The 18001-nt window shown below is 48.8% G+C and overlaps 1 protein-coding gene across 12 annotated transcripts in view; it reads right to left on the bottom strand.

Annotated features, from left to right (window-relative positions):
- SLC25A26 (solute carrier family 25 member 26) overlaps nt 1-18001 on the bottom strand; it is an 83937-nt gene that overhangs the window by 10338 nt on the left and 55598 nt on the right. For 11 of the 12 annotated variants that reach the window (XM_085863624.1, XM_085863621.1, XM_085863630.1 and 8 more), the window contains one exon: nt 7958-8022. The exons of the other annotated variant lie outside the window; for it this stretch is intronic. In XM_085863624.1, coding sequence (XP_085719750.1) covers nt 7958-8022 — 65 coding nt within the window. The remainder of the gene's footprint in view (nt 1-7957; nt 8023-18001) is intronic. 12 annotated transcript variants of the gene reach the window in all.

The raw sequence follows: 18001 nt of genomic DNA, 5'->3' as shown, positions 1-18001 counted from the left end.
CAGCTTGTGTTTAGAGGGTGGAAGGGTGAGATCTTAACCTTGTTCCATTGGCCAGGCGGAACAGCAAGACCAACACCTTTCCGGCTCACAGAAGTGGTGAAACATTTTGATGAGACTGGCCATAAAAGGCCAAGAGCTTCATCATCAGGAAAGTAAGAGCTGAATAAACATGTTTATCAGCCACTGATTAATTCACAATGATTTTAAAAGAAACAAGTCTGAAGACGACGATGGTTCACGAGCGGTATTTGACGATGTAGATTGTTTCAGAAGTCAAGGATGAGACAATGTGATAATGTTTGACCAAGTTATAAAAATGACCAACATGATGTGGTACGAGTGACAGGTTATTAGCTGCAAAATGTCGAAAACCCGGTTTCGTTCAACAACTTTAAAAATTTGACCTTTGCATAACCTTTAAAGGTCACAAAACAATGTTGTGGACATTAAAATAAGGAAACAGGATACGTGCTATAGCTTATTGGAGTTAGTTCGTCGAAGAGGGTTGAAAACCTGGTTCGATTCCCACAACTTTGAAAATTTCACCTTTGTGAACTTTAAAGGTCAAAGGTCAAGGATTATGACCTTTGGTGCAAAACTTCCTCTGGAACATTCCAGGAACAATATAATGTCATATAGGCTATATGGCATTTCGCACTCCTCGGATTATTATCCATACTTTGATGAAATCAGCGTAAAACAAACTTGAAAGGGGCACCACGGGCAAGGTGTTCGAGATAGAGCAAAATGGTTTCAAGACTTTAGGTGGGGAAATGACCTCAAGATTATGCATAAAAAAATATTGTCATCCTAGCTCTCAAAGTTTGGGCGGCCATATGATTTTTATGTCAAAATTCGAAATTTTCTAAGTTTGTGACCTTAACCTTGGTACGAAAATGAAAAAAAAAAAAAAAATAACAATCGAGCTCCATGGGGCTATGCAGGTGCCATTGGGCTAACCAAATACCGAAACCCCTGCCAGATTCGACAAACCCCTCAGAGAAGATGGATTTTTTGTCAAAATTCGCAATTTTCTAAGTTCGTGACCTTGTGACCTTGACCTTGGGATGAAAATGAAAAAAAAAAAAAAAAAAAGAGGTCCGTGGGGCTCTGCAGGTGCCATTGGGCTAACCAAATACCGAAGCCACTGCCAGATTGGACAAACCCCCTAGGAGAAGATACAAATTGAAATCAGCTACCCCTAAAAACACATGTTTTTTGGGCGTGGCTCCACCCATAATGGGCGCACCATGCCCATTCTCAGGAAAACACAACGAGATCATGATATAAACCTCCAACCAAAATTTTATCAGGATCGGATCAAAATCCACAGGGCTATGCTCGGGACAGACAGACAAGCCGGTAGGCGGACATGGTTAGTCGACTACCCAATAGAACCTGATGCGATGGGCCCGTTGGATGGGGAATGACCTGAGGATTAAGCACAAGAAAATGCATGATTCCAGCTTCAAGGGTTAATGCTGCAGATTGTTTTTTCGTTGAAATACCCCCACATTTAGAGGTTTTTCGGCAGTTGCTAGGCAACAGAGGGGTCCATAGCAACAGTTCTTTCTCACACATAACTAGGACATACCAGGAACCTACCATACCAGTTTCATGTATATCTGACTCAGTCTCTGAGATATAACCCGAACTTCGTTTTTTTTATTGTTTTCGACCAGGGTTCATTCAAAGTCTTTCTTCTCCGACAGTTTTCATAGGATCCGGCTGGAAATTTTTGAGAATATGGCTGAATGTACTGCCCACAGTCGGTCGTGGCCCGATTTTTGATTTTCGAAAAAAATCTATTTTTTATGATTTTTCAAAAATTTCAAAGTCCCGTTGCTAGGCAACCAAAGGGGCGTTAGCAACCAGTACCTACGCGGAACAACGAGGTCATAAACTGGGCCTACCACCCAAATTTCATCAAAATCGAACAACTGCAAGGGGGTCAAAACCCCCCGACAAACACACACACACACACACACACACACACACACACACACACACACACACACACACACACACACACACACACACACACACACACACACACACACACACACGGACAGACCGACACTACGACCAACAAATAAGGGTAGATCAAAAAAAAAACATTTTAATCGAAAAAATTTTTTTCGACTCCATCGACTACTCAACAGACACCAATAACGAATATAGTGGTCACTTATTTATTTATTTTTTTCGTGAACCAATTAATAATTGCACTTCATCTGTTGCTTCACATCAATATGACTGTCCAAGGTAGAACTTTGTGTAAAAATGCTTTAATTAGTGGTCATAGGCTGGAATTAAATCAGACTTATTCCACCTTTATTTACATATCATAAACCACAACTTCCAAGTGAAAAACAAATTCTACAAATTTCAGAAAATTAATTACAAATATAAAAGTAGAATATCTTGGTTGGATAAGTGTCCACCCCCTTATAATATCATTTCTAACTTAACTCAGGTGTAACCAATCACCTTCAAAATCACATACAAAGTTAATTGGCCTCCACCGGTGTTAAATTGGAGTGATTCTGATTATTTCCGAATAAAATCAGCTGTTCCTGGAGGTTTCCTCTGCTGGGTAGTGCATTTCACAGCAAAAACTCAACCATGAGCCCAAGAAGCTTTCAAAAGACCTTTGGGATAAAGTTGTGGAAAGGCACAGATCAGGGGATGGATATAAAAATATTTCAAAGACCTTGATATTCCTTGGAGCACAGTCAAGACACAATTATAAAGTGGTAAGCGTATGGTACCACCAAGACCCTGCCAAAATCAGGACGTCCCTCCAAACTGGACGACCAAGCAAGTAGGAGACTGATCAGAGAGGCCACCAAGAGGCCAATGGCAACTGTGAAAGAGCAACATGCCTTTATGGCAAAGACTGGTCATTGTGTGCATGTGACAACAATATCCCAAGCACTCAACAAGTCTGGCCTGTACGGAAGGGTGGCAAGAAGGAAGCCATTGCTCAAAAAAGCCCATCTTGAGTCCTGCTTGAGGTATGCAAAAAAACCACTCCGGAGATTTTGAAGCCATGTGGCAAATGGTTTTGTGGTCTGACGAAACCAAGATGGAACTTTTTGGCCTAAATGAAAAACGTTACGTTTGGCGCAAACCCAACACATCAAATCACCCAAAGAACACCATCCCTACTGTGAAACATGGTGGTGGCAGCATCATGTTATTGAGATGTTTCTCATCAGCAGGGACTGGGGCACTTGTCAGGATAGAAGTGAACATGGATGGAGCAAAATACAGAAAAATCCAAGAGGAAAACCTGCTGCCCTCTGCAAGAAAGCTGATATTGGGACGGAAGTTCACCTTTCAGCATGACAATGACCTGAAGCACACAGCCAAAGCCACACTGGAGTGGTTAAAGAAAAAAATGTAAATGTCCTTGAATGGCCCAGTTAGAGCCCTGACCTCGATCCAATCGAAAATCTGTGGCATGACTTGAAAATTGCTGTCCATCAACGCTCCCCACACAACTTGACTGAGCTGGAATGGTTTTGTTCAGATGAATGGGCAAATATTGCCAAATCAAGGTGTGCAAAGTTGGTAGATACCTATCCCAACAGACTCACAGCTGTAATTACTGTCAAAGGTGCTTCCACCATGTAGTAATTCAGGGGGTGGACACTTATCCAACCAAGATATTCTAGTTTTGTATTTTAAATTTATTTTCTGAAATTTGTAGATTTTGTTTTTCACTTGGAAGTTGTAGGTTACAATGTGTAAATGAAGGTGTTAAAAGTCTGGTTTAATGCAATTTAATTCCAGTTTAGAAGGCAACAAAAAGGTGAGGTGAAAAAGGGGTGTGGACTATCGGCACTGTATACTGTCGGACCCAACTATTCGTGGATTCACTATTCGCAGAGCCCGTGTATTCGTGGGTCACAAAGTGTGACCTGGTTCGACATTCACACTTTGCGTATTTGCAAGGTTTTAAAAACTAATCAATTAATATTTTTAACACATCAGGACTGGTCTCCAAAATCCACCTGGGAAATTAGAAATCAGCGAAAATCACAGCATTATATAACAAAGGTGCAAAAATGGATCCCCTTAACTACAGCCCAATTAGTGTACTGTACTTCCAATCATCAGCAAGGTCATGGAATCTATCATAACAGTTGACATAAAATCATTCCTTTTCTCCAACAGCCTCATCTCAAATCATCAATTCGGATTCAGATCGGGTCACTCTACATTGGATATGCTGATTGAACTCTCCCAACAATGGTGGAGGCCCTCAATATCAGTCATGAGATCAGGGCCGTCACAGTGGACATATCTTGAGCTTTTCATACAGTCTGGCATCCTGCCTTGCTCTCCAAACTGTCTGCCTTTGGAATTCAATACTTACTCCACACTCTTGGATTACAGACTTCCTCCCCTCTCTTCGTCAACATGTGGCTCTCAACAGAACTCTTCATCTCCTCTCTCTGTGAAGGCTGGAATACAACAAGGCAGTGTTCTTGGTCTCATATTATTCCTGATCTTCATCAGTGATCTCTGATTCCCTGGAAAATCCTCTTTATCTCTTTGCTAATGACTACACACTATGCCGTGGCATCTCTCATCCTTATAACAGACTGGCATCAGCCTCTTCCCTCTCCTTAGACCTTGACCAAATCACAAACTGGTCAAACAATTTGGTTTTTTTGTCTCCATATTTTCCACCCTTTGCATTTTCCCCAACCCCTCTTGGTTGTCTGTCTGACTTTTGTCCCTCCACCCTGCTGATGTTCTTTCCCCTTTCTCATATAGTGTCCTGATTTGTTCTGTGTAATCGCTCTGCCACGAGCCTAGACCATGTTAAATAATAATAATAATAATAATAATAATAATAATAATAATAATAATAATAATAATAAAAGTTTGAGAGAGCTGAATTTTTTTTTCTTTTTTTTGAAACAATTCGCAGACCCCGGCATTTTTCAGGAATGTATCTCCTGCGAATAGTACACAATGAAATTGTTTTGACAGTACACAATGAAATTACACAGGTGAAGGCCATTCAGCCCATCATGCTTGCACCACGTCAACACCAGGTCAAAATAAGAAAAATGCAAAGTTTTTTTTGCGTTGGTTTTTTTTTGTAGTTTTTTTTGTTTTTCCAGGAGAGGGGACAAGGGCATAGCCATAGATTGTCTTGTGTATAAAACACACAGCATCAACACCACACAACACCACTTGACAAGACCCCCACCAACAGCACTCTGCACACAAGCACACAAGCACACAATCACCCATCAATGCTCAAACTACCTAAAAGTCTAATCAACATCCCGACACACCTCTATCTCCATAACTTCTTGGTACCTATCTAATTCCAATTTAAAGTTATCTTCTATTTCTGCCACCACTACCTTTCCAGGGAGACCATTCCACGTATTAACTACACTCTGAGTGAAGGATCCCTGCCTTACTACCATCTTAACTCTCCTCTTCTTTACTCTCAGGCTATGGCCCCTGGTCCTATCACTGTCGCCTCTGTTGAAGAATTATTCTGCACTTATCTATACCTTTCATTATCTTAGACATCTCTATCATATCTCCTCATAACCGCCTCCTTTCTAGTGTTTAAAACCCTGTCTTTTAAAGCCCTGTGCTGAACCCTCTCTATGGCATCTATGTCCTTCCGGAATTGTGGTGACCAAAACTGCACATAATATTGGAGATGTGGCCCTCACGAAATTCCTGTATAATGTTAACGCCACCTCTTTTGATTTATAAATGATCCCCCTCCGAATACAGCCTAAAACACGATTTGCTTTACCTATAGCTGTCTGGCATTGTGCTGCCTGCTTACCTCCCATATCTATTACCACCCCCAGATCCTTCTCCTGTGTGACACGCTCCAAAACTACCCCTTGCATCATGTAATCTCTATTTTCGTTATTCTTTCCTATCCCTAACACACTTTACACTTGCTCAGGTGAAATTCCATCTTCCAATCTTTTCCCAATCTATGCATGCATCAATACTTTCCTGAATCCAATCTCCTGATCTCCCGACCTCTCCCTCTCCCTCTCCCTCTCCCTCTCCCGAACCGATCACCACTGAGGGTAATGCTGTTAATGCAACAAGATTTCACCCACTGAGACACTGGATGCAGCACAATCTCCCTCCTCTGCCACGAAGTCACAATTAAAGGCACAAGGCCAAGAGCCAAGGCAATCCCGTTGGGCCGGGGGTGACACTCGGCAGACAAAACGTTTCTGCAATTTTGCTGGAAGTTCATATTTGGGTTTTTTTTGTCCATTTAAAACGTAATGGCAAAACCTTAAACAGTGCAGAAATGTTGCACACATGCTGAGTATTTTCCCTGGCCCAACGTAATTGATAAGTGCCACAAATATCTGGATTTGACAGTAGTGGCTGTTGACAAAGTGCTGAGGCATAAAATATTGGCGCGGATCCAAAGGTTTTTGATTATTGTTTGGAGACATGAAGTGAAGCGATTTACTACAAATGCTACAGTTCATCAAAATGCATTTGTTTGTTTACAATATGATAAACCAACAAAGCAAAGCATTAGTAACCAAATGCACAATCTTGATTGAAATTAATTACATGTTTACGGGACCCAGAGATCACAATTAAAATGAAGTGTGTGATCGCACATACGGACCCCGGGAACAGGTGGGCTCCCACAAGTGGACCCCAGGAACTGGTGGGATCCCATACGCGGACCCCAGGAACAGGTGGGATCCCATACGTAGACCCCGGGAACAGGTGGGCTCCCACACGTGGACCCCGGGAACTGGTGGGATCCCATACACGGACCCTGGGAACTGGTGGGATCCCATGCGCGGACCCCGGAAACAGGTGGGAACCCATACGCCGACCCGAAAAACAGGTGGGATCCTGTACACAGACCCGAAGAACAGGTGGGATCTTGTCCACAGACCTGAAGAAGAAGTGGGATCCCATACATGGACACCACTTTGCACCATAAGGACCCCTGTACAATGCTGGCCTTAAATTTACTTTTGTCCAGTGCAATAATTAGTTGTGGGAATAATTTGTCCATTTGATTTTAATTCATACTGAATTGTGATTTTAGTGCACATTTAATTCTCTCAGTTACTATTGCTCTTAATTAATATTGTGATATACAAAATTTAGCTTGCCTGCGCAAGCCAATATTATTCACTGGCCAACTGGAGCAGCCACGTGGGGCCTTTGCTGGTCCATGGGTGCACCCGGAGAAGCCAGCACGAACATTGAACCCTGCTTTGGTTACCCACCACCACCAAGTCTCAAATCGTTTCTGTGAGCCCCCCTCTCCACCTCATTCCAATTAAAAAACAAAAAATTCCCCTTCACCTGCAACTCCTCTAATTCCCGTAATGCATGTATTCTCATATAGCCATTTTCCTTCGGCCCATGTTTATGTTTGCTGATCGAGCACCCCCGTTGTTCTACTCTTCAATGACATTTGAGACCTGTTTAAAAGGGGAGGGGGGGGGGAACAATACAGTGTCGTTGTATCATTTTTCTTATTTGTAATTACCCCACAAACCCCCTTCAGTTAAAGGAATAATGTTAAAAATCATCATTAAGGATGAATAGGAACCAGTTTGTGAAGAGGGGATCATAGACCACCACCCAAAATGGCAGTGTGCAATGATCTCGATCGTTTGTAAAAGGTATCTCATTTATTACATATGCAAATATGGCAGAACCTTTGTCCCGTCACCTCCACTCCCCCTACCCCATATGCACCGTACATGAGTCTGCCCCTTCCTTACTCGTATCTCCTCTCAAATTTTCCCATCTCTACCCACTCCTCGCACCCTAAATATATGGCAACTAATCGTAATGAGTCAACATTTGCAAGTTCGAAACCTTGTGAAGGAATGAATCGGAAGCATTAACAAAGTGACACTTTTTAGAGTTCGAAGATGATATGCATATATGTACTGTATACCTTGGCAAGCATGATGCGTGTCTTGGCAACATCCAATGGGGTGGTGAGGGCTGCAGAAAAACCACCTGTTGGACAATCACAGTCAAACAAAATTTCCATGCTTTGATACATTCAAACTCTTCTCAAAATCAACGAGTGTTAAGGAAACGATAGACCAACGAGGAAGGACTGCTGCATAACAAATGTAGAACATTCAAGGCAGACAAACAATAATACACATCAGACAAACTTTTAAAACATCCTGAAAAAGTCACATGACAATGTAGAGACAGCCCAATGGGCATGAGGAAAGGTAAGCCGAACCTACACCTCCGAAGTATGACAAAGTGATGCGACACTCCCTTGGCAGGCACCACATACCCAAGCACCGAGCCAATTAGAGAGGAGCTCAATTCCTGATCAGGAAGAGGGTAAGCAGGTCATTATGTAAAATAGACCATTACTACCATTATGTATATATTCCCACTTTGGTTGACTGGCAATGGACCCAATACTTCATTGGCCACTCTCTCCAAAAGGGCTCTTTCAAGAGAGGAAAGTCTAAAAGTGCTTTCCCAGAAGTTATATTGATGCCGAGGGACTCATACTCGTTTGTTCAGACCCTTATTACTTATGCATTGGTCTCGTGTTCCAGCACAATTTTGCACATCCTTGCCCAAATTGATCAGGCTTCCTTAATTTAGCCAACGTCTTTGCCAAGCCAAAATGGCCTATGGTCTCTGGTCTTCAGACCATGTAATTGACTCATGACCCCTTCCTTTAGGCTAGTCAGCACTACTGCAAAAGACAAGAGCACAAAACTTTTAATATATTGTTGCGGATTCGCGCCCGCCGGCGTGCGGACGGCCACGTAACTCGAATCACGGCACGTCGCCCACCGGACGGACAATCCAGTCGTGACCCTCTCGGACTAACGCCGGGAACTAGTCACGGGTGGACCTTTCGGTCTCACCACGATCGTGCCAATCGGCCCCCGCGTGGGATAGGGTTGCTCGCCAAATTCGATCTACCTAAGTACCCACACGGAGGGTAGACCGGGCGATCGCACCTCGCCGCAGGTCGACTTCGGACACGGGCCACTTTAAGCGACCCGTTCCGTACTATCGGGATAACCGAGCGGTGTTATTCGTCGGCCTCGACGGTTCGATTAATTATCGGGCGTTTTAGCCCACGAACAACCCTTTACGTGAAGCAAGATGGAGATTCAATGAAAGAAAAGACGAAGCGAAGCGGGAAAACAGTTCAACATAACTCACATTTATTTCGCGATGAACGGGAAGCACACATATACAATTACACCAAAAGCACATGTAAAAGGAGAAGAAACACAATATTACACAAAAAGCAAATATAAAAGAGAAACACAATGCAGAGCTATCCGACTACCGAGCACACGGCAACACTTATACAATTTTACTTCACAGACGGCGCCGACAACACAGATACCCAAAGCAAAAGAAAAAGAACCACCCTCCAGGATGAGGGGGGTAGGCGGGCCTGGGGCCGAGACCGTGTCGGGCCTACCCGTCTGATGATGAGACGCAAAGTGGCGGTGGCGCCTCAACTCCGCGGGCCTCGCGGACAGTGTCTGGTAGGGGGTGGGAAAGGGGCCCCCTTGTCGCACTATCTCAGCGCAGGGGGAAACAGGAGGGGGTTGTTGATGCTCGGGGGGGGAGGAGGATATCACCCTGTCTCGGGTCCCGCGACGAGCGTCTCCACCTCGACCTCGGTCGCGCCGTCTGCCTCTCCCTCCGCCGCTCCCCGACTCCGACGCGAGCACCCCCTCGATCGCCTTCGCCGCCGCCACCTCTTCACAGCTCCGTCCTCTTCACTCTGACTACTACCACTTCTTCCCAGCTCCACCGACAACTCCTAACTGCGAACTCGAACTCTTGACTTCTCCCCTCCGAACTGAACTGTTTGGCGAGCGCGGCCGTTTATATCCCCCGTGGCCTCGCTCCCCCACCTTTGACCCTTTACCTCCGACCCTTCACCTCTAACTGGCTCCCCATTGGACCGAGGAAAAGTGGGCGTGAATGCTTTTTGATCCATGAATTTGCATATAGCGACCTCACTCCAACGCCCTGGAGGCGGGGCCAAATCGCCCCACGCTCTCCGATAGGACGGAACAGAAGTGGGCGTGAGTCGTTTTTGATCCGTTTTTCTCGGAAAGTCTGTGATGTTTCTGAACACGCTGCTCGGTGCGCGCCCTGCACGAGTCCAGTATCGGTGCCCACAAGTGGCGCAAGAATGGTGGTGATGCGATGGTGGCGAGTTGTGACGGTAAAGGTCGTGGCTGTTGTTGTGAAGCGGCGTTGTGGTTGGTGGTTGTTGTTGTGAAGCGGCGTTGTGGTTGGTGGTTGTTGTGAAGCGGCGTTGTGGTTGGTGGTGGTAGTAATGGCGGCTGGCCCAAAATAAAGATAGTAAAGAAAAATGGCTATCTAAAAGGGTCGCAGCCCGCATGAATGACATTTATTCCCTCTAAACAATGGGTTTGGGCCTAACTACACATATACTTACAGAGATATCTCACCTAAGGGACCTGAATGGTGGTTTGTGAATTTCGTCAACCACAACACTACCCCCTCCCCTTTTTACAGACTCGTCCCGAGTCATCAAATTTTCGTGTGCCATCATGTGTAGTTTTCCCCTAGTACATTTTACCTACGGATCCCTGAGTGCGACATTCATGGTATTCGTGTCCCCAAAATAAATAACCTGAGCGCTGAGTAACTACCTAAACAAACCCACTCACACGGACGACTTAAAAAAAATTGCCGGCGCTAAGACAGACATGCCGGGGGCGCACTCATATTTACAGTACATCTTAACCTTAACTTACAAATTTTACACTAAACCATGGCCCAGGATCAATGAACTCTGCAAAAACAAAGCAGTTAGCAGGGAGCCAGGCTGCTCACATGCAGTCTCTGGCTCAAGCAATGCAGGTGACAGGGAACGTGGCCGGCTGCTCACACGCAGTCCAAGGCCTTCCCTTTTTAACTGAACGCAGTGAACCACAACGGTGCATGGGCTGCACAAACACAGTCTCCGTGCCAGCTCAAGTGGCACACTCAATGAGCACAACGGATGGATGGATGGACACAAACATGGTGCACGGGCCGCCACTGCAGGCCCGTATTGTAGCTGCCAACAGGGCAGTTCTCGCAGCTTGCAAACTGTTGCTTTTACGATGATCCCGGCGCGCATGGAAATGAACAGGGGGGGGGGGCAAAGCAAAAATTGAACGGGACTGGTGAACGTGGGCAGTGGGCATGGCATGGCATGGCAAAGGCAGCAGGCAAACACAGCCTGCAGAACCAGGCCGTTGCAGGCAAACACAGCCGGCAGATGAACTGGCCGGCACAGGCCTTGAAGTACCACAGCTGCAGATGATCCGGCCGGCACAGGCCTTGCAGCAACACAACAGCTGCCGATGAAGTGGGCCGGCACAGGCCTTGAAGAAAAATAGCCAGCCGGCAGATGAAGTGGGCCGGCACAGGCCTTGCAGCAACACAGCCAGCAGATGAAGCTGGCCAGCCTTTGCCGTTCAGTGGAGGTTGGTGGAGGGAGTGCGGTGGTGCTGGCCACTCGGAAGGCGGGCTCGGACCTACCCTACGGTCTTCCTCCCAACCTATCGCCTTTGCCTGTCACTGTCAATACCCACTCCCTTAATTTGTCAAACCCCAATTTAGCCCCAACTTTTTTTTTTGTTGTTTTTATTTTTACTTCCCCATTATAAATCGTCCCCTAACCCCCTGTATTGTCCTTGTTCGGCTAACCTATCCTGTCACCGAGCCTATTCCCAACCCCTACGTTCCCTTCCCGGAGGGGAACAAGGGAGAGCTAACGTCCTGTGTCGAGGCCCAACGAAGCCTCAGGATGGCCTCCCCAGAGTTCGGCGATCTATAACACAAAGTGGGTCCAGCGGCCCACAACGAGAGTGAGGGGATGGATGGTGCGGAGGGGTACACTTCCTAATCTACCCTAACCATTTAACTGTTAAACTACCCCGGTGCTTTCAACAAGCGCCTCTCGCTTAAACTATTGGTTCTAACAACCCAGATTCCCGTCACCTGTGTTGGTGCCCTCACAATTTCGGGCCTCGCCCCCCAATTTTCTTCCCGTGCCCTCACACGGTCTCATGGCTGGGACACGTGGCTCCCTTTGGCAGGCACGACCCTCTGCCAATTCCCCAGCTATGGCACCCCCGGGCACTACACTGCCTCCGAGCCTACCAGCTCCCTAACACCGGGGAGTGCCCCCCATGGCACCTCCCCTGAAACGCACACGTGGCAGGCTGGCTTCCCAGGCCCCTTTCCGAGGGTCACCCGTGCCCACAACACTGCCCACGCAGCTAATGGCGCCCCGGGCCCCCGCACCAAGTAGGCGCACCCGTGCCCACTACGCTATCCCGGCCCCCCATTGGCCCTTGGCCTACCACGGCGGACGAGCCTGGTGCCCGGGGTACCCACTCAGCGATACTCACCTTTCGCAGCCACGCTCCCAGCCTGTCAACAGGGCTCCTGCACCCCTCCAAACGGGTTTCGAGCCTACATTCCCACCAACAACAAAACGACCTCCATTTTTGTTAATTTGACTCACCCCCTAACTCACTCTACACTGACCCCGGGGGTCCCTTGGGCGGGAGTCACTCCTCCCCCCAATCACTCATCGCACCATGCAGTCCCCATTCGCTCCATACACACAGACCCGCTGGCCTCACTCACTCACCAAGCACATGCTTCCAATCCACTCACCAACAACTCTTCAACACACACACCACTGAACTCTGCCATCCTCCTCACTACATCCCCTAACTAACTCGTGCTCCCACGTCGTCCCTTAAACTACAGCACGTTCCTTTTAACACTACGTAGCTAAACTACGTCCCCTCTACACATTCACAAGTCTGTCACTGTCTCCAAATAATCCCATTAATCCATTTTCCCAACCTAAATCTGGCTACAATCCCTCTAACTAATCCATTCCACGGACTCCATGAGGACTTACCCCTGCACCATGTAGTCGGTCTAACTGAGCTAACCCTTCCCCCTAACTAGTTTCCATCCTGTGCCCTGGTCAAGGGGGTCTTCCACCTCTTGCCCAGGAATCCTGTGCACCCGAAAGTGAGGCTTGTTTGTTTGTTTGTTTTTTTTTTTTTTTTTTACATGCGCATCACCAGCGCGGCAACTCACAACTCGCGCACTTTGCACCTGCCCGTGACGTCATGCAGCTGCACGTGTTCCTCGTCCCTCCTTGGACGGTACTATCTGGCAGGGATACCCCTCCTGCCGGATTCCAACCCCACGTGCAGCCATGGCGTCACCGTGCGCATAAAAAAAAACACAAGCCCCACGTCTCGAGGGGTTCCCCACGCGAACACATGTGCTTTGCCCGTTGGAGCTTAACACACACGATCGCGTGGAGAACCCGTCCGGTCCAAATCCGTAATCCTGCCTAAACTGTCCGTCCGCGGGATCGGCAAATCCACCGTGTGCGTTTCCGGACCTGGACTTCACTCTCGCAAGCGAGCACGTGGGGGTCTCGTGCGTTGCACAGCACGGACCTCGTGCTCACTGCTGGGTGAACCCGGCACGGTCCCCGAAACAACTCCAGCCGCTACTCGGCTTTCTTTCCTCTCATGTCGCCGTCGTCGCCATTCGACCCACGCACACCTGCGTGTTACGACGCTAACACACCTCACCATTAAACTCACACCGGGAGACGCAGCTGCATGTTCACACATGCCCACCGACATCTCCCTTACATACCGCTCTCTCACACACACGGTCTCCCTTGCACTCGGCCGTTCACTCACGCATGCCATCTCCCTCGCACACGTGGCTCCACTCACTCGCGGCCTTCCACTCACTCGGCCTTCCACTCACTCGTGCCATTTCCCTCACACAAACCACACCACTCACACACGCGGGGGCACTCACCCGCGGTGCCTCATCCACACACCGTCCCTCACTCACACACGCGGGGGCACTCAACCGCGGTGTTTCATCCATACTGGCCGTTTCATCCACACACACGGCCTCTTCCACTTGCGGTGCCCCTTTTACACACGGCGTGCTGGGAAGCACGTACTCCGGCACAATCGCCACCACACCACTCACACACGGGGTCGCTTCCACACACGGGGACGCACTCACACCTTGCACCACACACACAGGGACAACTACACTGGGGATTCGTGTCCCCACAAGGGTCTCCGGGGCCTCTATACCCCCCAAGCTCTCCGTGCACCTGTCCACAGCACTCCTCCCCTCGACCTCGCAAAGCACGACCGAACTCACCTGGTCGTGACTCGCCTCAAGGGGGCATACTCCCTCCCCTCGTTCCTGGAGGAGGCCATCCAGCTGCTCGCACCGGGTCTCTACCCAGTCCACCAGCTCACCCCCATTGTCCTCCACTACCTCCGTGTGTGTGTGCGTCACTTACCCCGTCTTCATCGTGCAGTCTTCCCTCTATCGTTCCCATCTCCCGTGTCTCTGCCAACTCAGTCATCTCTTCACCCTTTACCTCCCTTGTCTCTACTATTTTTATTTCCTTTGTCGTCACCTCGTGTCTCGTCTCGCACGTTTTGGTCTCCCCATTTAATTTTTCCCTTTCGGTCACCGTTGCACCCCCTCCCAGCTCGTTCGTTCCTACACGTGGAGTCGCCTTTTTAAGCTCCCTGCTAACGGCCTTCATGCCCGCCTGCAGGCATCGGCCCATGTTCTGCGTCTCACCCCGGAGCTTTTTCGTTTCTTCCTTCATTTGCTTGTTCATTCCTTTCATTTCGTTTTTCATTTCATTTGCGTTCGCATCCATCTTTTGTGCATTCGCATCCATCTTTTGTGTATTCGCATCCATCCTCGCTGTCATTTCAGCATTCATTTTTGCCAGCATTGTGAATAGCTGGGCCATGTCGGGTGCGCTTGGGTGAGCCGTTTCGGCAGGGATCGGGGAAGGGTTTTGGTGGAGAGGGGGAGGGGAGGTGTCATACACCGCGGCCGCCGCCGCACCTATTTCGGGCTCTGGGTTCAGTTGGGCGAGTTCGTTTTCCTGTACAACCAACATTTCCTGCACGGGGATTTCATCCTGAGCCATGGATTCTACACATTCTACATCCATTTCTAATACCCCCGGCTCCCGCTCGCCTTGAGACGCCATCTTATTTCTCATAAAGGGTTAATTTAGCTCGCTCGTAATTTGGAGGGAATCGGGGGTCGCTCCTCTCACCCCTGGACCGATTCCCGTGAATTTTGCTGGAGACAGGAGAGCCCGTTTTCCCGTTCTCCGATACCAGTGCCGCGAGGAGGGCGATGAGTTTGTATCGCACGACCTGACACCAGTGTTGCGGATTCGCGCCCGCCGGCGTGCGGACGGCCACGTAACTCGAATCGCGGCACGTCGCCCACCGGACGGACAATCCAGTCGTGACCCTCTCGGACTAACGCCGGGAACTAGTCACGGGTGGACCTTTCGGTCTAACCACGATCGTGCCAATCGGCCCCCGCGTGGGATAGGGTTGCTCGCCAAATTCGATCTACCTAAGTACCCACACGGAGGGTAGACCGGGCGATCGCACCTCGCCGCAGGTCGACTTCGGACACGGGCCACTTTAAGCGACCCGTTCCGTACTATCGGGATAACCGAGCGGTGTTATTCGTCGGCCTCGACGGTTCGATTAATTATCGGGCATTTTAGCCCACGACCAACCCTTTACGTGAAGCAAGATGGAGATTCAATGAAAGAAAAGACGAAGCGAAGCGGGAAAACAGTTCAACATAACTCACATTTATTTCGCGATGAACGGGAAGCACACATATACAATTACACTAAAAGCACATGTAAAAGGAGAAGAAACACAATATTACACAAAAAGCAAATATAAAAGAGAAACACAATGCAGAGCTATCCGACTACCGAGCACACGGCAACACTTATACAATTTTACTTCACAGACGGCGCCGACAACACAGATACCCAAAGCAAAAGAAAAAGAACCACCCTCCAGGATGAGGGGGTAGGCGGGCCTGGGGCCGAGACCGTGTCGGGCCTACCCGTCTGATGATGAGACGCAAAGTGGCGGTGGCGCCTCAACTCCGCGGGCCTCGCGGACAGTGTCTGGTAGGGGGTGGGAAAGGGGCCCCCTTGTCGCACTATCTCAGCGCGGGGGAAACAGGAGGGGGTTGTTGATGCTCGGGGGGGGAGGAGGATATCACCGTCTCGGGTCCCGCGACGAGCGTCTCCACCTCGACCTCGGTCGCGCCGCCGGCCTCTCCCTCCGCCGCTCCCCGACTCCGACGCGAGCACCCCCTCGATCGCCTTCGCCGCCGCCACCTCTCCACAGCTCCGTCCTCTTCACTCTGACTACTACCACTTCTTCCCAGCTCCACCGACAACTCCTAACTGCGAACTCGAACTCTTGACTTCTCCCCTCCGAACTGAACTGTTTGGCGAGCGCGGCCGTTTATATCCCCTGTGGCCTCGCTCCCCCACCTTTGACCCTTTACCTCCGACCCTTCACCTCTAACTGGCTCCCCATTGGACCGAGGAAAAGTGGGCGTGAATGCTTTTTGATCCATGAATTTGCATATAGCGACCTCACTCCAACGCCCTGGAGGCGGGGCCAAATCGCCCCACGCTCTCCGATAGGACGGAACAGAAGTGGGCGTGAGTCGTTTTTGATCCGTTTTTCTCGGAAAGTCTGTGATGTTTCTGAACACGCTGCTCGGTGCGCGCCCTGCACGAGTCCAGTATCGGTGCCCACAAGTGGCGCAAGAATGGTGGTGATGCGATGGTGGCGAGTTGTGACGGTAAAGGTCGTGGCTGTTGTTGTGAAGCGGCGTTGTGGTTGGTGGTTGTTGTTGTGAAGCAGCGTTGTGGTTGGTGGTTGTTGTTAAGCGGCGTTGTGGTTGGTGGTGGTAGTAATGGCGGCTGGCCCAAAATAAAGATAGTAAAGAAAAACGGCTATCTAAAAGGGTCGCAGCCCGCATGAATGACATTTATTCCCTCTAAACAACGGGTTTGGGCCTAACTACACATATACTTACAGAGATATCTCACCTAAGGGACCTGAATGGTGGTTTGTGAATTTCGTCAACCACAACAATATTTTTTTGTACACATTGTTGAGGCTCGTATAAGAGATAACACAATGCACAGCAAGCGGGGCATGAGAGAAGAGGGGCGGGAGAGGGAAGGACAAAATAATGGGGAACAGAGACATTAGATCTGTGGAAGGGAGAGGGATGGGACGGGGTGCATGGGGTATACAAGATGGACACGACAGGGACTTTCAGGAAGGAAAGCAGGTAATTTGAAGGAGGTGGGGTTGAGGTGGATTAACGGGGGTAGAAAAGATCGAGGTTTTGGAAGGGGGAAGATAAGAGGTGGTGGTGAATGGCTGTTTTGAAGGCCTGGAGGGAAGAATGGGATTGAAGAAAGTGTGGGAGTTCACTCCAAAGGCGGGGAAAAAAGGAATGAAAGAGCGAAGGTGAGCAGTGATTCGTGATTTTGGTAGTTTTACCAGAAGGGGATTGCTGGCGGACCTTGAGCACCCTGCGGAAATATGGTGGGGACAAATCGCAGACAGGGCGGGGGGGGGGGGCGAGATCAGAGAGGAGACGAGGTAGAAGACAGAAAGACCACCGACATGCCTGTGGTGAGAGAGTGAGAGGCCCAAAGACTCAGCGTCATCGCGGGAGATCTAATGATCCTAAATGCCTTGGTTTCCACAGCGTGAAGCTGAGAAAGGTGAGAGGCGGGAGCAATACTCCATAAGGCTGCGGAAGAAAGCTTTGTATGTAGTCAGGAGCTCAGGTGGGCCGATGAAGGACTTTGAACAATGGAGGATTCCCAGTCGGCGAAGGTTGGAAATGTGGCTTTCCCGGGAAAGATCATGGCAGATAGTGAGACCCAGAACCTTGAATGAAAGGATTTCTTCAAGAGGATTGTTGAGAAAGTAGATGGGGGGGGAGGAGGGGGAGGTTCTAAACAGTCCTTTCGGAGAGACATAGTGAGAGTGTGAGATTTGTCAGGATTGAA

This window comes from Eptatretus burgeri, chromosome 18 (assembly GCF_056783735.1).
Source record: "Eptatretus burgeri isolate ZD-2024b chromosome 18, Ebu_testis_v1, whole genome shotgun sequence".
Taxonomy (NCBI): domain Eukaryota; kingdom Metazoa; phylum Chordata; class Myxini; order Myxiniformes; family Myxinidae; genus Eptatretus; species Eptatretus burgeri.
This window is presented reverse-complemented; position numbering and strand designations above follow the sequence as displayed.